Source organism: Stylophora pistillata, chromosome 4, assembly GCF_964205215.1.
Source record: "Stylophora pistillata chromosome 4, jaStyPist1.2, whole genome shotgun sequence".
Lineage (NCBI taxonomy): Eukaryota > Metazoa > Cnidaria > Anthozoa > Scleractinia > Pocilloporidae > Stylophora > Stylophora pistillata.
The window spans coordinates 18,247,511-18,268,818 of record NC_142522.1 but is presented as its reverse complement, the minus strand read 5'-3'; the positions used below and the strand labels follow the sequence as shown (position 1 = coordinate 18,268,818).

The following is a 21,308-nucleotide window of genomic DNA, read 5'->3' as shown; positions in this document are numbered from 1 at the left end:
GCTAGTACCCAGTTCTCCTGACCGATTAAAGATGGCTGCACCGTGAAGCTAGAAGTTGTGCAAGGATCATTTAGCTCTATCCTGCTTTATACTCTAGTTGTGCGAAAATGGAAACAGCTAGCAACAAAACATACAAGTCCAGACTATTTACATCAAATGTTCTCTTACAGAAAGATGAATTGGAGGAGGTAAGTACATTGAAAAATTGAAGAAAGCGGAAGAAGGGGAAATTGAACATACAAAGGTTGCGTGCAAGCAGCCTGTAGAGTACATCAGCTTCAGTTGATAATCTTTTTGAAACAGGTCACATATATTGCGTATGAGTGTATGAAATTTTCATTTTTTATGGGTCTTAAAAAGCTGTTGTTCTCTGATTTGTAGAGACTAGAGAAGTGTCATGGTCTTCTCACTTCTGTTGTTTCTAATCTGTCTGAAAATGAAGCTCATGATGCTCTCAATCAAATGGTTAGTAATCAGTGATGACATCACTGAATATTTCTACTATATATTTTATTTGCTGAGCTAAATGATAACTGTATTTTGATTGGCTCTTATTATCCATTGGGGGACAGATGTCACCATTAACAACATTTTGCTTTGTTCATATAAAGCACCTATCAATGTCTTGCCCCAACGGGGGGAGTGCGGGTATAGCCAGGGGCTATTGACAATTTTCAAAAATTCTTGTCAATGATCCCCACCGTGGTGGTGTGTGTACATGTCAATGATGCCCCATCGAAGCTGAAAAAGTTGTGAAAGAATGACAGCTAATGTTTTATTTTCTTACCTTTTTAACCACGTTTTCAGCTGCATTTTTCGCCTCATCCACCATCTTGAAAGGTTTCCGACCCAGTCTATCCAGGTCAAGTATCAATAAAACCCGACCCTTGGGGGACCCTTATGTCAAATAAGTAAGCACATCCCCTCTCTCGGGACGTTTTTTTTTTTCAATAGCCCATACATGCCCACACTCCCCTGGTTGGGGCAAGACATTGATAGGTGCATAAAACAAATAGAATCCATGTTGCTATGGGTCTGTAGAGCAATAGACCACAGAAGAGATCAAAATGTGGTAAGAACATTAGTGGCACACTTAGCTGGGTCTTGTATGCACTGCATTTTGGCATCATTTGTGATCTACAGAGTATTACTGAACAGATGCAAAGCAACATGGAATCTATTTGTCGAATAGTCTGAAATGCTACTGGGAAATTTTAATTTGTTTAGTTAGCTAGGTTTCTTTTTGTTAAATATCTTCATGCATGGTTTTTAGTGACATTATTGGGCGGTGATTTGTTTTCTCGTCTGTTGAACCCTCAGTATTTCCCTAATGTCTAGAATTGCTTCGTGTTGAAAAGTTTTGTGAAAAATGTAAAAAAGCCACAGACTATCTGGTAGAAATGAGAAAGTTTCCACTGATTTTTCCACTAAGGAGTAAGAGGGGTTAGGAATGGGAAATTTTCTATTGATTTTATTTTAATACTCAATTTTCTGAATGTAGTTTTGTATTTACTGGTTTGGGGGATTATTACAGGTGTCTAAAGGTCCACAGCAGCATGAGGAAGCATCTCTTGGTCTGCTCTTTATCATATTAGTGGAACCGACAGCTGCACCGAAGGTTAGACTTCATAAATTTCTTGACTCCAGAGTGCTTACTGCATTTTAATTGTCTTGGTATATTTGAAGAACATATTGTGTGAAATATGTGATGCTAAAGCTTGATACATGTATGTCTTGCATAAGAGCTGTTATTTCTACAATCACTCAAAGTATATCAGTATAATTATACTGAAAAAGTGGATAACATGGAGGGCCCACTCTGATTCTGCACTCAAACTATGAATATCCTTTGCTATTCACCACCAAGTAACTTGCGTGGTATTTTTGCCAGAAAATATTGTAATCATTGTAGGAATGAATAAGTTAAAATAATCTTTTTTTTTTCTGGTGGGGAGTTAAAGTGCAATGTGGTTGAGAAGCCAATCTTAATGTGTTAAACCTACTCATTGGTATCTCTAAAAGGCTTACAGAGATCTGACATGCATTACAAGAGATGGATTAAGTTTGATCATGACAAGGTTGATTGGCATTATTACAGAGAAGCTGACCAAGTTACTTGATTCTGTCAGAACACAGGTACATGTACAAGATCTTGTTTTTCAGTACATATCAGTCTGATATTTGTGGTATTGTTCTCACTGACCTTCACATTCCATCATTAGTTGATTATTCATGAGTGTCCTTTTTTTACAAATAAAGCTACTTGTATAATAAGTATTTACCACACATTATAGCGCTTTTTGTGCATGCTGAGTGGCTAGTTTGGAAGTGGCTAGTTTGGAAATGCTGAGTGGGTAGTTAGCAAGCACCATTCACCTCTTAGCAATTGATGAGACAAAATATTGTGTCAAGAGTTTAATTTCTGACCATTTTTCGTTATATTGAAAGAGGTAAACTTATTTTTTGGTATCTGTGTGGTAACTGCTAAAACAATTATCTTTCTCGTTGTCCGTGAAAGTGGAGGATCAAGAATCTTTTATCTGCAAGGAGAAACACTTATACTATGTATTGTCATGATAATACATCTGGCTGTAATTAAGATGATATTGTCCATAGGTATTGTGGCTTTCTAATGAACTCATCAAGAGCATTGTCCCTGGTGTAGAAGGACTGTGCCAAGCTCTCCTTAGGCAAATATCTGGAGGTGATAATTCACCCTCAAATGTCTGGCTTGCAGAAAATGTCTTAGGATTGTTAAACACCAACAGGTGAACATTGTGATTTATTACTTTAGTGGTAAGAAGTACTTATGGTTGGTTCTAGACAGATGATCAGTCTGTTCATTTAGGATGCAAAATAAAGAGATACCTAATATATTTTTGTATCTGGTGGAAATATGCTTTACATCTGTTTATGTCTCACTAGTCTTACAAACCCTGTCCTAGATAAAGGATGATAGTTTCTAAAGAAACTGTTTGGGGCTGCGTCGGTGGGGGTAACAAAATAATTTAAATATATCAACAAAGTTGAAATGGTAAATTGGCCACCGTTACGATTATAAAAGCTGACGTTTCGAGCGTTTGCCCTTCATCGGAGCAAAGGGCTAACGCTCCGATGAAGGGCTAATGCTCAAAACGTCAACTTTTATAATCGTAACGGTGGCCAATTTACCATTTCAACTTTGTTGATATATTTAAATTATCCTGTCCTAGATACTTCCTTTTTTGGTTTCAGGCCTTACAGTGATCACTTATTAAAAACAGATGTTACAGAAATGTATTTTAATACAGTTTATAGTGCTCTTTGTCATAAGAAACCAATCTTACTTCAAACATACTTTATTAGTATGGGTATGAAACAACTAACTTGACTTGATACAGATAGTTATAATTGAGTACAAATTGACAGTCTGAAAAGTCTGTGGGTACAAAATGTCTGGTAATTTAAAGGTGATTAAGTTCAAAATCAAGAGGAAGTAAATCCTGTGTTCTGGTTGGCCACCCAAGAGCAAGCAAAATTTAGCCCACTTTTGATTTGCACCTTTGGTCCTCTAGTAAAATATTGTTGAAGCCACTCGCAGGAAACTTTTTGCAAAACAGAAATATGTCATGCAATTTTCAAAACATCAAGGAAATGGTTGAAAATGGTGAAAACAAAGAAAACTGCAACAAGTTTGATGAAGTTATTTTGAAATCCATTGATAAAGGTAGTCTTTTTACAATGTACTAAATCCTTTTATGACTAAGCTCATTCATGTAAGATAGTTGGATAGTGGTTGATAAAAAGGGAAAAAAAGATCCTGTTGAATATCTATCCGCTTGACTTCATGCTAGGTCAATAACTTGTAGCTATTTAAGGTATGCCTTGGTATGGCAGGATGCAGAGAGGAACTTCGTCCAGTTTGCTTATGAGCGAGAAATTGTAAAAAACAACTTGAAGTTTTGAAATTTAGAGGAAGTTTTCTGTCCTCTATGGTACTCACAAGAAATACATGTATCCCTCAATTTTTATAATGTACAGGTTAACATAAGAAAGTCATATTTTATGATAATTTTGTGTATTTTTTTTTTCAGAGCTTGGCTGGAGAAGAACCCTATACTGTTGGCTACTGCTGTGTATACATATCTCAGATTATTAGAGGATCATGAAGCAGCACCATTCAAGAACTTACGACAAATGGAAATTGAATTCTGTTCCTCTTTGCTGAAAGAAAGGGTAAGAAAAGGTCAAGTCTGAGAAAAACTTGAACTTAAATCACATTATACTGCCAAAATTCCAGTTAATAAAGATTTTTTATTAATAAGTGATCAAGTTTAAAAGTATAGTGTTACTGTACATCACCATGCACTCACAGTTGTAATGTGCAGCAGTCTCATTTGATCAGTAGAAGATTGACTACCCTTCCAGCCAAGTATAAAAGTAGGCATCTTCCTTATGGTTATCCTTTGAATGTTATTAACAGTTTGTAGACTGCATTCCTATTGGAAGAGACCTTGTGCGACTGCTTCAAAATGTTGCGAGGTATGTCAAAATTAATCTGTTATGCTGTACTTTCCCTGTTTGTTGCATACATGTACTACATGTGATATGAAACAAACTGGTCTACTTACTTGTTGATATATTTTAACATAAAATCTGTTTTCATAAAGATTTTCCAACTTACTGATCACTTAAAGTCACTTAAGAAAAAGAGACAATAGGTTTCCAGAAACTCTAACTTTCATGGTGTTCAGGTGATCCTTTTGTTAGCTAATTAACTTGTCTTTTGACAATAAAACTTCTCAAATTGTCAACGAACTCATAGCTAAATACTTTGAACAAAGTAGTTTTTGGGGTAGTGTGATTTCTTGCTTTGATGGATTCACAAGTAAACGTAGTATAGTATATATTAATAATTAACAATTATTCACTGAAGAGGAGGCGAATAGTAGTGGATATTTACCGAGCCACAAAGCGGCAAGGTAAATATTCACCACTTTTAAGAACACTGAGGTGAATAATTGTTTTAGCACATAACACACAGATACAAAAAAATTAGTTTATTTCTTTTAATAAAATGGTCAGAAATTAAACTCTTGACGCACAATCTTGTCTCATTGGCTGCTTGGATGCAAATAGTACTTTCAGTTCACTGCTGAACTAGCCAATCAGCATGCATGAAAAAGTACTATTTATGGGAGTGGTTTTAATACTAATGTAGGCTATGAAGGCTATATTGGGAATCAATAACAAAAACAACTAGTGACACGTTGACATTATCTCAGTTGGTTGATTTTGCTTAGAATCCCCTAAATCAAAAGCCAATACTGGAAGTTGCCACATGAGCCAGACCACAACTGTTGGCTCTGTGGTGACAATAAAAGGAGCTAAAATTATAACAAGTAATTCTTTGTCTTGTGTTACAGAATACCAGAGTTCAATGCATTGTGGAAGGATATTGTGCACAAACCTCAGTCACTGTGTCCACAGTTTACTGGTATTTATGCTTCTTTTATTTTAATTTGTTTTTACTTTTCTCTGTTTAAGTGTAATGGTTATGAAATTACAACAGATAGCTTTGTAACATTTCTGGACCTGACTGTGAAAGTGTTGAAAAGCATTCTTTTCATGTTGAACTAACTGACCATTAGAGACATACAGGTATCATTAATTTGTCTAGTTGCAAGGTGTGAGCCACGACTGCATTTACAAGTTCACCATGTTCATTGATTAATCACATTTTTCAAAGGTATTGCTCAGTTGCTTCACACAAGAACTTCCAGGAAGTTCCTGGCATGTAGACTGCATCCTGAGATGGAGAACAAGATTTTGTTTTTAACATCTAAGGTACGGAAAGATTTTAAATTTATCAGCTGCCTGATAAATGTATACACAGTGTACTAATCAAGTAAATATCATTGACCAACAACACATCATAAAGTTTCCATGTGATATACACTGCATCCATTGAATGAGAGTTGTACAGGAGCACAGTGTGCATTTTGGTTTTTTTTGTTGTACAACTGTAGAGATTTTCTAAATAAACTGACCAATCCTTTGTGCTCAGTAATCAGAAACCCATAATTACAGCTACATGTACAAATGGTAATTATGAAACATACCTTCTAAGTGCAATATAAATGTTACTAGACTTACATGAACAGAGTATTATAAATGAGATTTTTTCTTCATTACTGACAGGTTAAGTTTGGTCAGCAGAAAAGATATCAGGACTGGTTTCAAAAGCAGGTCAGTCTAATTGATTGTACTGTCTGTTATCATTTTAAATGTGGAACAACAATCACCTTGAAGAGCATGATTGACATTTCTATGAAATTACAATTATAATTGTTTGTTAACAATAATTGTTAATTAACTCCCAGAAGTGATTAACATTTAACATCTCCTTATATTATAATACCCATACATTATTCAGCAAACAGGTGGAAGTTATTGTCTTGATAAAACACCAAATTCTCTAATCTAATTTACAAGGAATGTGTAGGAGCAAAGCGGATAAAGTTAACAATCAGATCTTGGAAGTTAAAGGGTTGATAATTATTTCTCGTCATGGAATTGACTCGATGATAACAATATTGATTAAGATATTGATACTGCATTTTATTTCAGTATCTGTCCACTCCTGAAAGTCAGAGCCTACGGGCAGATCTGATTCGCTACATTATCGGTGTAGTCCATCCTTGTAATGAAGTGCTGTGTTCTGATATTATACCAAGATGGGCCATCATTGGCTGGCTTTTGACATCTTGTCAGGTTACAAGTATTCTCTATAATTTTGATGAGTGTATTATATCAGGGAGGAGTAACTATCATTAACCAATACAGTGATCTTAATATTATGGTCTTTACAAGATGCATTACAGCTTTTTCAAAAATTGCTTTTAATTTTATCATCCTTTACTTACTCTGAAATCATACCTCCAGCAACCTTGGAGTTTCCAAATGTCATAATTATATTAATTTAGTTTCAATGTACTCATTATTTAAGGTGTCTCAGACAGAGAATAACACTCTACTCTAATTCTACCAGTTTTCACTGTTACAATATTATCTCTTCTCTGATTATTAAATGCTGTATTTCTTGTTCCAGACTGCAGTTTCTACAGCAAATGCTAAACTTGCCTTGTTCTTTGACTGGCTCTTCTATCAACCAGACAAAGATAATATTATGAATATTGGTAATGTAAATTTTTTTTTTTACATTGCTGAGTTTTGCCCTCTGTACCTTGTAGAGGTAAATGAATAAAAAGTGGATTGTGATTTTTGTAGAAAGTAGCAACTTGCATACTGTGAAAGGTGTGAGGGATTCTTAAAAATCAAAAAGCAAATGTACATAATTTATACATAGATACTGATGAATATATTAACCTGGAGGAGGTTTCTTCATGTAGGTTTTGCAGTGATGTATCTACAGGGTAACCAGGTAAATTTCTACACTCAGCCAAATTAATCTTTTTTCCAATGTTATGATTTTGATTTCCAGAACCTGCTATTTTGTTGATGCACCATTCCATACGAAGTCACCCAGCAATCACAAGTACCTTGATGGACTTTCTCTGCCGGGTAAAATTTATTTTTACACCATTTGATTTCTTTCACACTTTTATTAGTCCTATTAGAAATTTTTGAAAATTTTTGCTGGAAATAAGGATATTCATTAAAATTAATACCTACTGATAATACATGTGTTATACTTGATCTCTGTTGTAATGGGAAGTGTGTCATAAGAAACTTTCAACTGAAAAAAAATCATATACAGTTACAGTTTTTTTTTTGTTTGGTAAGATAGTAAAATGGATGTACTCTTTTCACCAGATTATTCAAAATTACAGCACTTTACCTGATGTTCAAGTTAAACAGGGAGTTATCAAAGCATTTCGGCATATTCTCAGTAAAAAAGTTGTGATGTAAGTAAGCTTGGATGACATGTTTACATTTCTTCCCCAAGTGCAGTCTGTCTGTAATCCACATATCTATCCAGAGGTGGGAAGCACTTTGAAAAAATTGGGGGGCTCATCCAGTATGCCAAGCCAAGTGTATACCCCTTTAATGTCCCCATCTTGAACACAGGCTATAGCAGGTGCTTTTCAAATGAAAAAAGTCTGAGCATAATCCAGATAAAAAAAATTCAAAAGATTGCAAGACTGACTACTTTAAAATCTACATTTAATTTTATGCTGTGCTAGCAACATGGATAACACTTAAAGTGGGGTGGGGGGGGGCAAACCCCTAAATTTTTGCTTGAGGGGGCTGTAGTGCCCCCTTGCCCGCCTGCTCTGCCACCTATGCTATCTATCGGAGGGTTAAGTGTACTACATGACTCTCTGTTTCTATCTAGCTGTCTGTTTGTCAGTTCCCTACTAGGTAAGTAATTTTAATTTAACTTGCTTATTGAGCAAGCTCAAAGTTAACAGTTTTCCTTGAGCTTCCCTTTGGAAAACTATTCACATCTCACAAACAGTTAATATCCACTGACAAATATCCATACATATTTTTCAAATGGAGGCTATTGTTTATATATTGTTAACCTTTTTTCTGGAAAACAGCAATTTATGATCTTCAGCTGATGTCAGAAATATCCTTGAGGGCTAAGCTAGGGAAAACTTTTAAATTGTCCCAGGCAGTAATGGAGTTTCTAATGATTATTTCTCTCAACCTAGGTCCTTGTCCCCTTTGTTTGACAACCCCAAGATGGACAGAGACCTTAGAAGTTTGATAAGAAACACTTTGGCTGAGTTCTGTGATTCAGGTACTCTTTCATTGACTTGCTTCTCTCTGTGAAAATCATTTCAGCTTTGTGTGTACTGACCTAGAAATGACTAATTGTTTTGTTTTGAGACCTAAACCAAAGCATCCATGTGAAGAGCTACACCTGTATATGTAAGTTTGGGCTCATGTTCATAACATTTGCTGTCAAAGTCAAAATCTAGCAAAGCTAATGAAAATGGCTCTCAACAGACTTCATTGTGAGTGAGTGTAATGATGTCAGTTATAACACCTCCCATCAGTGCTGTAAATTTGGGTAATAAAAACGTGTTATTAATTTGAAATTAATGGCTGAGCATTTATTTTTAGAAATGTATGGTCATCATCACTGCATAACAGCTTAGCAATTATTACCACAAAAAGCTTGTCACCAATTTGCAGGTTCAAAACTTGAAGAATCTTCAACATCAGCATTCAGCAAAGTTGAGAGCTCCTCAGCTTCTTCATCAAGTGACATGCTCAGTTCATTGGGATCCAGAATGATGGAGGCAGACACAAGCAGCAGCTCAAAGGACACTGAATTGGCAGACAGTGGGGTTGATGAAGAGCTGGAGCCACCTGATGAAGAAGCTGTGTTCTCTGACCCTGATGAGGACGAGGATGGTGACATGACAGCAGCCAGCAAATCAGAAAATAGTAAAGAGAAGGACTATGAGTTTAAACCAATTGAAAAGGAAGTTATAGACGAGAATGAAGAAAGAGACAGTAATGAAGACATCACTGAGCTGGAGGATCTTGAGAATTTGGGAGATGATCTGAAAGAGCTGGTCATTAAATTCTCTCAACAAAGGTTGGTATTGCCATTTTTGTTTGTACATTGTTGCAGTAATTATGGGCAGGGAGGTAATCAATCATAGCATTTAATTCATTTTCTAGGTATGAATCTTAGTTGAGTACTAAAATGATTAAAGTGAAAAGCAATTAAAGTTTCATTTCCTTTTTGCAGCGATCCAGCAGTGCGATCCAACATAATGGAAGATATCCTTAAATGCATTGCGTCCCTGGTGAGTCCGTTAAGTCTCCAAATTAAGATGTTCGACTTGTAAAAATTGTGTTAAAGCATCGTTCCAGGGTCCTGCTGCATCAAAAGGAGTGCATGATACTGATAGTATTTAGTGATAATTATCAATTTGTCAAATAACCTCGCCCTAAAAATTGAAAATTGCCCTAATTAGACTTTACTTTCAGTCTTTCGTTTTTCTTGACATTATCCGTTGATTCTGATTTAAGTTACTTGTCTTTCAATTGTCACTTGTCTTTTACCAGGATGAATTTGAAGATGAAACAGCAAAATCTTTAGCTGTTTGTCTCAACTTTTGCTTGATAGATGAACTTATGACTCCTTGTTTCTCAAGAGAAAGGTAAACATTTAAAAAAAACTCCGGTTGGTCAAGAACATACAGTCAATATACAATAGCATATGAAGTTTTTCAAACTCAGAGAGTCTTCTTTTGCAGATTGTTTTTAAAAAAGCATAATAAAACAATTATTGAATTCGGTGCTCGCATATCCGGCATCAGCTACTGAGCCTCGTGTCTGTGTTATCTGCCTCAGCCAACGGTTGATAACTCAGAACTCGGCATTGATTATTCATGATATCATGCTAAACCTCATCCAATGATTGCTAAATGTTGGTTTTCAAATGTAGAACGTAATGCTTTTTAATCGTGGATTACCTGACGCGAATTGTCAGAGCCTGTTTTTTGTTGTTGTTGTTGTTGTTGTTGTTGTTGTTGTATTTGGATCACCAGCCATTAGCAAGAGAATTGAACTCTTACCGAACGTACTATTTTCAATCAGACCAAAGTGTTGACAGTTTTTTACTTGTGTATAAAATCCCGAAAACTTTGCTATTATTTTCAGGAACCCGGAGGACAGTCTAGATGGGCCAATCTATGTGCTATGTCGGTGAGTACCAGATGTCTTGCCTCAGTTCATTCCTGCCCACCTTACCAACATGCAAAACCAATGTTCATTTGATACTTCAGGAGTATCTGTGTGCTTCCCACCCATGATGTTGGTAGAGAGAGACACCTGACATTGCTAGGAGCTCTACACACAGTGGATCAAAAGTTTGGCTATCGTTTTCTCTTCTTTCTAAAAGCAAGGTTAGAGAACTACTTGTTCCGTATTCTTTATCCTTGGTTTCTGCTTTTGTTTCAATAGTTTTAACAGACGGATGATGGTGATGAAATCTTGATGTTTGTTTCAAGTATCTGGATGTCTGTTAACTTTGATAAAATGCAGTATTGCGCTATTTTGCTGGAGGCTCTGAAAGTTATTGAAAGTCTCGTTCAGGTGAACCAGTCGCTTTCAATGTGTAGACCAAATTTCAACAAAAAACTGAATGAAAGAAGATATCACAAAGAGCCAATGACTGCTGAACAGAAAAAAAAATAAACAAACAAACTACCTGAAGCGCCAGAAAACGCCAGCGACCTTGTCTTAATGGACTGGTTTGTATTTGATCGATGAAGTGGCAAACACGAGGTTTCTACATGAGTCACAGAACCAGTGCAGTCCTCAAGTACTTTCCAAAACCTGCTCTAACCTTTTGTCGCTGTGATAGTGTTACAGATGATGAACGGCTCACAATATACGAGGACTTTGCGAACACTTTCCGAGGAGAGAAGACACTTCAAGGATGCTTAAGTGAAGATCTGAAGGTCTGGCGGTAACAACTGTTTGTGATCAGTGCTGTTATGTTGAACTGCTTTTCTTAGCTTCATTTTAAAGTTGTTGTTGTTAATTTATGCAATCAGGTTTGTCAGGATTATGATGTCAAGGCCTTCCGCTTTATCATTTCCTCCATTTACAAAAAGGTAGGTGCCGCAAACCTTTGCTAGCACGAAGCAAACTACCAGTACAACCAGGAAAACAAGTCATGATCCAGTGACAAGAAATGATTCCCATCGAAAGCATTCTGCTCTTGCCATGTTTCAAATCGTATTTAAGATTGACTGCGCTGAGGAATAGTCTGCGAATTTTGACCTTGAAATCAATCTTTACTGACTGCCGCCACTCAGTCTGTTTAACCGTTTACACCTTGACATCTGTATACATATTCCCCATACTGTTCTCTATACATTTCTAAAGGTGCTGACAAGGAGAATTTGTTTAACAATCGAGCTTATTTAGTTGGTGATCATTTCCTTTATTCTCGTAACTTTAATGTTTGATTCCTGGGTGATATTGCTAGGAGATATGAGATGATAACCACTCTCGAGGGTCGAAGAGTTAAGGCGCTCAGGTGTTGGAGAAAAGTGATACAGCGGGCGAGCGTAAAACCACGGTTATTTTGGAAATTGTGACGTTTTTTCTTCCTTTTCACACATCCTCATTTCTAGTTCGCCTTCTTTTTCGATCGTTTCCACCGACAGAAAACTCGGAACACATATGTAGTTATTGGCATAAGATGGTGAAGTGTTGTTCACTGGTTAAATTAAGAAGAAACTCCTTTCCCAAGTATCTGCGAGATAACTGAAGAACTATATAACCTTTTGACTTCGTAACGTTTTTAGTTTCCAGAATATGTTGTTGGAAACTCTGAAGTTCTTCACATGCTTGTTGGAACCATGGAACCAAGACAGGTAAAAATGGCGAAAAAAGTAAAACATTTCATTTGTAGTGCAGTGCAGTAATTATTTTATGCGCTCAGCCTTTAAAACTAAACTAAATGTGTCCTGGGATGCAAGGCACTTTACGCTGATTACTGCAAATTTTGGTTGTTTCCTAGCCGCTCTCTGGTTTGTCACGTAACCGTTCACCTAAAATCATTCCAAATGACAGCTGCGACACTTAAGAAATATTCAATTTTCATCGCCTCTCTATTTTGGCTTGTTCTGTGTCTATCCGTCTTTTGTCTGCCTGCCTTATAGTCAACTTCGTTTCTTTTCTTTGTCGGGTTTCCAAATGACGCTAGTTCCTGTTTCCTGTGGGGCACATGATAGTTTCACTTTCGTAACAGTTGTCACTTCTGTAGCTGTCTGATGTGTTGAAAACGTTTTAACTCCTTACCCATCCCTCCTTCCTTTTCTGTGCCTCTTCCGATTCTAAAGAGCTGTCTTTATCGTTTTACAGTTAAACCAGCTGATAAGTGAGATAACATTGGAAGAATTGAGAATATTTGGAGAGGATAGCAAACTTGACACCTTGCTAGGTAATTGAAATACATGGCATTCCTTCCTTCTCAGGGGATTAGTACTCTGCCTTTAATTTAAAGGTATTATGGCTGTACAAACTCCACCAGTTACCTTTGTCCAATGCATTTCATGAATATTAATCAAATTTTAAAAAGTTTGTGTTTAGTGTGGCTTTATTTTGTTCTACGTTCTATGATAGGAGACGTTAATTTCCCACACACGAGATTACTGTGTGATGAATGTCATCCCCTGGGGTGGGATGGGTGGGAGGGTGGACTAGCACGAGTGGTTCCTATGTTCCTTTCTACTCCTGCCCCACTGCAAAACTTAATGCAGTTAAAATGGACTAAATTAAATATGATTAGTCCAATCGCGCCACCTTATCACCGATCAGATGCAATTTGTCATTGTTCTTTCTTTCTTTATCTATCTATTTATTCATTTGCCACAAAAACGTAAGAGTTGTTTTTATCAATCTGGCAATAATTGCCTAAGGGAAGAAACACTGCACGAGGAGAATTTGGTTTTATCAACTGAGTCGATAATTCAAACTGGTCACCGTAAAGAGTTTCTAAGCTGAAGTAACGAACGTTAACCTTTCGTCAGAGAAATAGTGGACATCAGTCTCCCAAGAATGAATTAAGGAATAAGTCAGGGAAGCCCAACAGGAGCTGGAAAAAATCTATGTAACTGAACACATTGTTTATTTCACTTGTGTATAGAGAGCACTCTAGAGTGGGAATCATTCGAACAACAGTGTGTGTGGCACCTTATCCAAGCTGAGGATGTGTTGCTGGAGTCATTTGTAAATATTCTTCCTTCACTCAAAAAGGATCAGCATGCAGAGGCTTTGTCAAACTTACTTATTCTCATGAAAAGTGTTGCGTAAGTCTCCTCACCATCGGCCTTGTTTACTGACTGTCGATGTATGCTTCTACTGATAGTACATGTCAATCTGCACTCAGTACATGGTCAATGTTTCACGTCGTTCCGGCCGTCGAAAGTCTGTTGAAATGTTTTTGTTTTTTTTTTTTTTCATTTAGGTTTGGCTTTAAAAATCATGTGTCAGTCGAAATAGCTTATTCTTTTATAAGAAGGTTTTACTTTGACTGTGATCGTGAAACATTAAGGGTCGGTTGAACGATGTGGTTAATGGTAGATAGCACAAGGAGTAATTGAGAAACAGATCAACATTCAAGAGTGGGATTGTCTGGTTTTTTAGATTCGAAAGGTATTGACAGGTGGGGAGTGGGGGATAAAGTTAATCGTAAGTAATTTCGGATTATTTCCCTTCTCAAGGTAAAACTGCTTGGCTACAAATTGACACCTTGTTGCTGTCACTGTCTAAAGCGATTTTGATTTTGGTTTCAAAAGTAATCTGGGATCACGTATTTTTACCTTTCTTCGCCCAGTGATTGGTCCAAAAAACACACGCTACACTTTCGACCAATCAGGCACAACTGAACTTCAACCAATCGAAACTTTGGGTTACCACTGACTTCTTTTAAGGCTTGCGGTAAATATTATGGGATGTTATATGTTTCGATTATTGTAATTTGTAGGCAGATTTGCAATGATTTTTGGTTTAACTGTACATTGATCACTGAGTACGAGGGTTCTTAAACATGTTGGGGTTGTGCGAGTTGCAATTGGAGCCAATCATTTCTAAGTTTCTCTAGCTCGAATACCTCCCACCTCTTAATGATCAGTTTAATATTTGTTTCAGTCCATCCGCGGATCTTGTTATTCCAGTCTTATCTATGGAATGCTCCGAAAAAAGACCTGGAAACCAGTTTAGCGTTTCGCTGCTGAGATACTGGGCACAGGAATACCCAAGAGAACTTGCACAACTGATTGGCCAACAGCTCTGTAAACAAGCTTCAGCAAGCAAAAAAAGAAAGTAATGCAGCATATTCACGCTATTTTGTTTGTTTTTTTTTTTTCGGTTTTGAGCATTCGACACTTAATCGAAACGTCTAGTGATAACTTTTGCTTTTTAACAAACTGTTACTGGAGAAGGATGATGTTATTCAGTGAATGTGGCAGGCCATACTAGGAGAAAAAAAATGTCCGAGTGCTATCAGAAGGAGTGGAACTTATGACCCCCCGATTAGTACTGTCAGATGCTCTACCAATTTTAGCGTGGCCCATAATGACAAACTTCCTGTATACTGCTAGGATAGGAGTGTCGATATGTAATGTTTCTGTGCAATGATGAGGTAACTCGTGTATGTATTTCAAGGGAACTACATCTGCGAGTTTCTCTTCACTAATATTTTGCCATGTTTCATCCCAGAGGTGCTAAAAGTCAGCTAGGCACAAATTTGGAACTTGTACTTAGCCATTTGGACTGGCTTCATAAGATATGCCAAGAGCAAGAGGATCTGAGCTGTGAGTAATGAGCGTTGTTTTCATCATTTCACAGCACTGTTCAATTAGCTGGTAATGCGAAACAACTGACTATTGGTTAAGTCTGAGAGACAACCATCTATACTATCAAAAGTTTTCCCATAGTATCTTCGCATCACTTTAAAATGTTATGGACATTGTTTTGAATGGTATGTTATCATTTCTGTCATTACAGATCTAGACTTATGGTGTCAAAAGTACATAATTCTAAGTAATAGTGTTTAACTAAAACTTCTGGCCTGACTAGGGGCGTAGGACTGGTATTGACGCAAGATTAAGCCAAAGTGACCAATAAAAATAAAGTCACGTGATCTACAGTTGCACCAATTATTAGCATCTTATTGCTTCTGTATATGTTGTTGTAGTCAAACATTGTGTCGCAATGAGAACAAATCCTTATTAATGGACTGCTGCTCCGAAAAGATTGGCTGTTGGAATAGAATGGTCGTGGTGTTCTTTGAGGCTGTGTCACTAAGCTTTCATTATTAGTTAGTGGGCATACCAAGAGAAAATGATGGAACAGAGAGGGAAGCTTCTGGTCTTCTAGGTCTTTCAGTACATCAGTTTCACTGAAGTTATTTATAGATAAAGTGGTTTTCTTTAATATCAGCATGTAATCCTGATCTGATAAACTGAGAGAAAGGAATGCCACGATCAACAGAGTGGAGAAAAGTTTTGTTTATGAAAAAGACTGCTAGAAGTATTTTAGAAAATCTTACTTAAGCTAGAATGTCCGAGGAAGCGCGGAGACCTCTGTTTACATCTACAATTTGAAAATACCTTAAGGGGTTCGACTTATCCAAGCTAACGCCCTGATTTTCCTTTTCTGTGTCCTTATTTTCCCTTGATTTGACCTTGTTAAATTTTGTTCTTGATTTTATGTCGGCAGTTTTCAAACACGACGGTCTGAGATCTGCTCTAGATCAAGTCAAGCAAACTGCAAGCGAGGCAAGAAAAAGCAAGTATGTTCACAATTTTATGTTTGACTCGGTTATTTATACTCTAAATACTGGATTTTATGCGATGCTAACTTACACACAAGCCCCAGGAGAGCGTAGTCGCTGTTTTTTGACACTTTGCGATCATAAGATTGAAGTTGTCGTTGTTGGTTTGTTACAGGTTTAAGTTGTTATTTTCAATGTGTGAAGATAAAGATACCAGGAAAAGGACTACACGAGCATCCATTCTAGCTGCCAACAGGGCAGCATCTTCTTCTTCTGAGAGTGAAGAGGTGAGCCAATCACTTTTGCATACTAGTGATGATGATGACTACTCTTTCATCGTCATTATTAGGGACCTTACGCAAACCACGATGGCGACGGTAACGAGGACGTAGCAAAACAAAAGATTCACTGAACAGGATAAAAATGGACAATAAAAATAGCTGCAGCAAGTGCGTTTTAAAACTTAGTACATTTCTTAGCCGTCCTCTGCAGAATAAACAACGTGAAATCATGAAACTTTGCGAGGAATTCAATGCTGCTCACATAATTTGTGACGAAGATGAGGTATGGCGCCCATAGAGACGGTAATCACATCCACCAATTCCTGAAATACTTAAGAAAAATGTACATTCAATTTTGAGCTGACGTTCTCCTCTCTGGTGCCGTTTCGTTTACTTAAGTCCCTGTCATTGTTAAATAGACCAATGGGCTGAAAAAAAAAATTATTAGAAATACCTGTAAATGAGTGTGACTTTCCTTCTCTCATTTACAGGAAGAAGAACAAGCAGTGAAACCTCGCAACGCTAAGCGCCGAAGGAAAACCAACAATACTGTCGAGTCAGACAGTGACGAATAGTGAAGAAAACTGATCGCTCTCTAGCTGTTGTGTTCTCGTGGATTACTTTATCTGTTAGAGTTAGTAATAACGGCAGCATCGACAGAAGGAAGGACATTTTTCGGCTCCTGGAATGAATTAAACCGGCTGCGGTAAAACTCGGACTTGAAAAAGACGTGTTCATTGGAGGTGTAAAACTTGCAGGGCTATAAAAATTGCGCGGGCAAATGAAATTTGCTTTGGGAAAGCCTCTGCAGTGGGGCAAAAGTAAGTGGGACTGTTTCATCCTGCAAGCTGGTGAAACCACAGATCTATAATGTAGAGTTACTGGTCATCTCAGTCCATTCAAAAAGTAGAGAGCATATTTACCCATTACCACTTTCTCAAGTTGGGGTGTCCCAGCAATAACTCTCGAGCTTTACTGCCCTAATATTCCTTTAGGGAAAGAAAACACTTTCTTCTTTATACAGTAGTATTTTCATCCATCTTCCTTTCAACTGAATGTACAATATCTGCCTCAGACTGGTATTTTTATTACTAGAAAGGATTGGAAACTCGATATTCGATTGCATCTCTGTCTTTGCGGAAGATTGAGTACTGATTCACTGGAATTTTTCTTACACCAAGTGGAGTTAAAAACAAAGTTCTTGTTACATTTCGTAGAACTGATGTCACTTTTTCATATTCTGTAAATGACAACATCATTAATTTAGGAGTTGAGTTTGGGAGGTGTTCTGCAACCTTTGTTCATTAAATATTGTCTTCTCTTGAAATTGTGATTAAAACTTAACAGAACCAGTTGACTATTCGCTCCTTTCCTCGGCATGCTCTTCGCAAGCTGCACAATAGAAGAACACGAAACGTATTTCGGTCACTACTTCACGTTAACTCCTTGACCTCTGCTCCGCACATTATCACCCCTCAAACCACACATTAAGGTCAAGAGAATACAAGAAATGATCCGGCACCAAGTAAAGGGGGTGTTACTTGATAAATAAGTTGTGGTCAGCACCTTGGGAAATGTATAGAGAATAGCACTGAGAATGTGCACACTGATATTAGGCTGTAAAGGTTTCAACAAGATACAAAACAGTCAGAAATTACTTGTTAAACTTTTCAACAAATTACACTAAATTATGGCTGATTTTGCGACGTTCCTAATTATCTACATCCTGTTATGTTTTGTTTCTTCAAAACTCAAATTGAATTTATCGCGTATTGTGCGCCACTGCAGAGTTCTCATGGTCGACGCGCTTTTAAAAGCCCTGGCTCGATATGTGTTTTTAGCGACAAAAATAAAAAAATTCGGAGCGCCTTTCTTACAAGAGGGACATCATTAAGCTTGGTGTTACCAAACTCAAAACAATATGCCATTTATGGAAAACGTTAAATGTACTTGATTTTCTTGTTCTAAAGTTAGAAGGTGATAGAATTGGAGGAAAAGATGGCAGTCCTTTGAACAACAATACCTAGGTAAGATATCTATTTCTTCCAACTTTGATTCAGGCTGTTGGTCAGTGCGGACCGACGCAGGAGTGAGTGGGCGAATAAAACGCTGGAAACGGCCGATGCTTTTCCTCATATTTCGTAAAGAGCCCTCGTGGTTTTTTGCACCTCGACCTTAAAAAAGAACTCTGCTTTAGCAAAATCACTTTCGCTTTCAAATTCCAAATTTCAATTTTCTCCTTCCTCTTCCCACTCTGTATTATATTTTGGCGTTCAGGCATGGCGCGCGTGATTTAACAAATTGACCAATCACGTCAAAAACTTTAACTTGACATTGGAAACTGACGTGGACATTTCTAGCGCGTATCTTTGTTGCTCTTTTTTTTTCTTTTTACGCAGTGATTTTTTTTTCGGAGTTAGTTTGGTCGTTGTTTTTGAGTTTTCGTTTACGCCAATTTGTTATCCCTCAGTTTGGAATCTTAAAAAGTTTTTGCAGTTTTTATTCAAGCCAAATGTTCTGGTTACCTTAACAAGTTAATACATATTTTCTAGGGGGTTTGGACTCTAGCCTCTACCTTAAAAAATCCACTGAAAGAATCAGTTAACAAAATGAACGAACTTCGCATCTAGCAAAGAAAAGGACGAGTCCTTCCAGACCGAAATTAAAGACTCAAACTCTGGTTACAAGGGAACGGAGACATAAGATTCAGAGGGATCTTTCCTAAAAGATGTTAACTATCTTTTTCAAAACATCCCTCTGACTTTTTTAGCGTACGAGACAAAAAAATCTTTTCAAAAAGAGAGGAAACGAATGCTCAGAATAAACTGAGTAAAGCTTAGGCGGTCATTTTAAATCCCCCTAAAGGGATGAAGGCCTATGAAAGTAAGTCTAACATCTAAAGTCATTTATTTATTCTTTTTTTTTGGTATAAGTGACTAATCACAAAACGTGGCTAGACTTCATTGCTGATGACTCCAATCAGAAAAATTATAATAACCGCATATAAGCGAGAAAGGTGCCACGAAACAATCGAACAGCAAGATGTAAAAAGATTGAGAATATTCATTTCTTACAAAACACATGGCTGAAACTGATGTCAACCGCCCGTACATTTTATGCAAAATTATTTACGTTCAACAAATAATAAATGACAAAATGACTAGGATACAAATGAATAAAGGCTGATAGTTTCGAAAGAAACTGTTTGGGGCTGCGTCGGTGGGAGTAACGAAATAATTTGGATATATCAACAAAGTTGAAATGGTAAATTAGCCACCGTAATGATTACAAAAGCTGACGTTTCGAGCGTTAGACCATTCGCTCCGACGAAGTGCTAACGCTCGAAACGTCAGCTTTTGTAATCATTACGGTGGCTAATTTACCTTTTCAACTTTGTTGATATATCCAAATTATTTGACTAGGATACAGTCGGTCACAACTAAACCCGATCTTTCCACCGAAAACTACGATGAATCCTCAACTTGTCACGTAACTGTTCAGCTTATGTCTCAGAGAAACACATAAATATTTTTTATGAGATCTCTATGTGTCTCTCTGAGACCTAAGCTGCTAAAGTTACTGTTCGCTATTATGGATTGTCTCCTCTGATGCAGAGAGAGTCGCTGAAATGAACGAAAGATAAGGGAATATCACGATGCCATTTAGTCAGAAAGGCAGTTAGTTGGTTATTAGTTGTCAGCAGGAGCCCATTACCCGGAGCTTCCATCTCAGTTGTACCCTAGCTTGAGTCAACCCTGTCCCGTATCTTTTTATTTTTAGAACTGAGATATTTGCGGGGGTTCGTTAATCTTTCCGCGCTTTCCGCCATCATTGAAATAATTTCGTGCGGCCTGCAAGTGAAACAATAGAGACCACAGCTCTCTTATGATTGGCTCTTATAAAAACACCCGCGAAAACCGCCGTGGGAGGTGTTTCTAAAAATAGAAAGATACGGGACAGGGTTGGCTTAGAGGGTCAGTATGGAAGATGGAAGCTCCGGGTAATGGGCTCCTGGTTGTCAGATATGTTTTTCAATTTTTCCTTAGGGTAAAGTAAATAATTTTTATGCCGCAGTGGAAAAAGTTATTTAGCGAATCTTCAATCTGTTTTCTTTTAATGCAATCGTTATTTATCGTGAGGCAAACTTCTGGAAAAAAAGTTCATGGGGTGGTCTTCATGTCCGCCTAATTCAGTTGCCAACCGCCATTTTGTATTTTCAATGTTGCTTTTAATCTTTCTGTTTATTATTCGAACATTGTTTTCGTATTTACGATTTCTTATCACTGTACTACACTTAGTTGTTAGGAAAACTCTTTGACTCGCTGAAATTGCCTCAGGAAAACCTTGATAAACAAAGCAGGCTAGCTCTTTGATAAACGACAGCGCGCTATTATCGAATATACTTTATTTGAGATTGTCTTACTCTTATATATAGGTTGTGTGCTTGCGACTTCAGCGGAGTTTATTTAGATAGAAGCAGACTAACATAAAAGGAAAATAACCGACCCGTGCAGATTTTGTGGCAGCCAATCACGAGATTAAAACATACAAAGGCCTAGGAAAGGCTTCAAGAATGAATTTATGAGAGCTTATTGCATTGACCTCGATATTAGAAGATGAAGACCTCGAAGATGAAGGTGGTGACTATGTACATCCACCATAGTTTTGAATGTCCCCTCTTCCTGGTATTCCTGGGAAGGTCGCAAGGACTCCGCGACATCAAAATGGTTTGGAGCCTCGTGGTCTCTACTAGCAGTAAAAAGAAA

The 21,308-nt window shown here is 37.3% G+C and overlaps 1 protein-coding gene and 1 long non-coding RNA gene across 2 annotated transcripts; one reads left to right on the top strand and one right to left on the bottom strand.

The window, feature by feature from the left end:
* The first annotated feature begins 10 nt into the window (after positions 1–10).
* Positions 11–17,894, top strand: LOC111325437 (integrator complex subunit 3). Its single transcript, XM_022929248.2, has 30 exons — positions 11–188; positions 382–465; positions 1,535–1,618; positions 2,023–2,136; positions 2,617–2,768; positions 4,074–4,215; positions 4,463–4,521; positions 5,406–5,476; positions 5,729–5,826; positions 6,181–6,228; positions 6,610–6,753; positions 7,091–7,178; positions 7,484–7,563; positions 7,816–7,907; positions 8,661–8,749; positions 9,148–9,556; positions 9,713–9,770; positions 10,033–10,127; positions 10,630–10,674; positions 10,755–10,874; positions 11,336–11,432; positions 11,529–11,588; positions 12,288–12,356; positions 12,847–12,925; positions 13,631–13,793; positions 14,635–14,808; positions 15,205–15,299; positions 16,207–16,279; positions 16,437–16,548; positions 17,034–17,894. Exons 1-30 carry the CDS (start codon positions 108–110, stop codon positions 17,115–17,117), a joined length of 3,159 nt encoding a protein of 1,052 aa, XP_022784983.2. The 5' UTR covers positions 11–107; the 3' UTR covers positions 17,118–17,894.
* LOC148732696 (uncharacterized) lies at positions 10,482–11,522 on the bottom strand. Its single transcript, XR_015999648.1, has 2 exons — positions 11,180–11,522; positions 10,482–11,037 (listed from the first exon to the last, which is right to left on the bottom strand). It is a non-coding gene; the product is annotated as an uncharacterized LOC148732696 (long non-coding RNA).
* Positions 17,895–21,308: the final 3,414 nt, after the last annotated feature.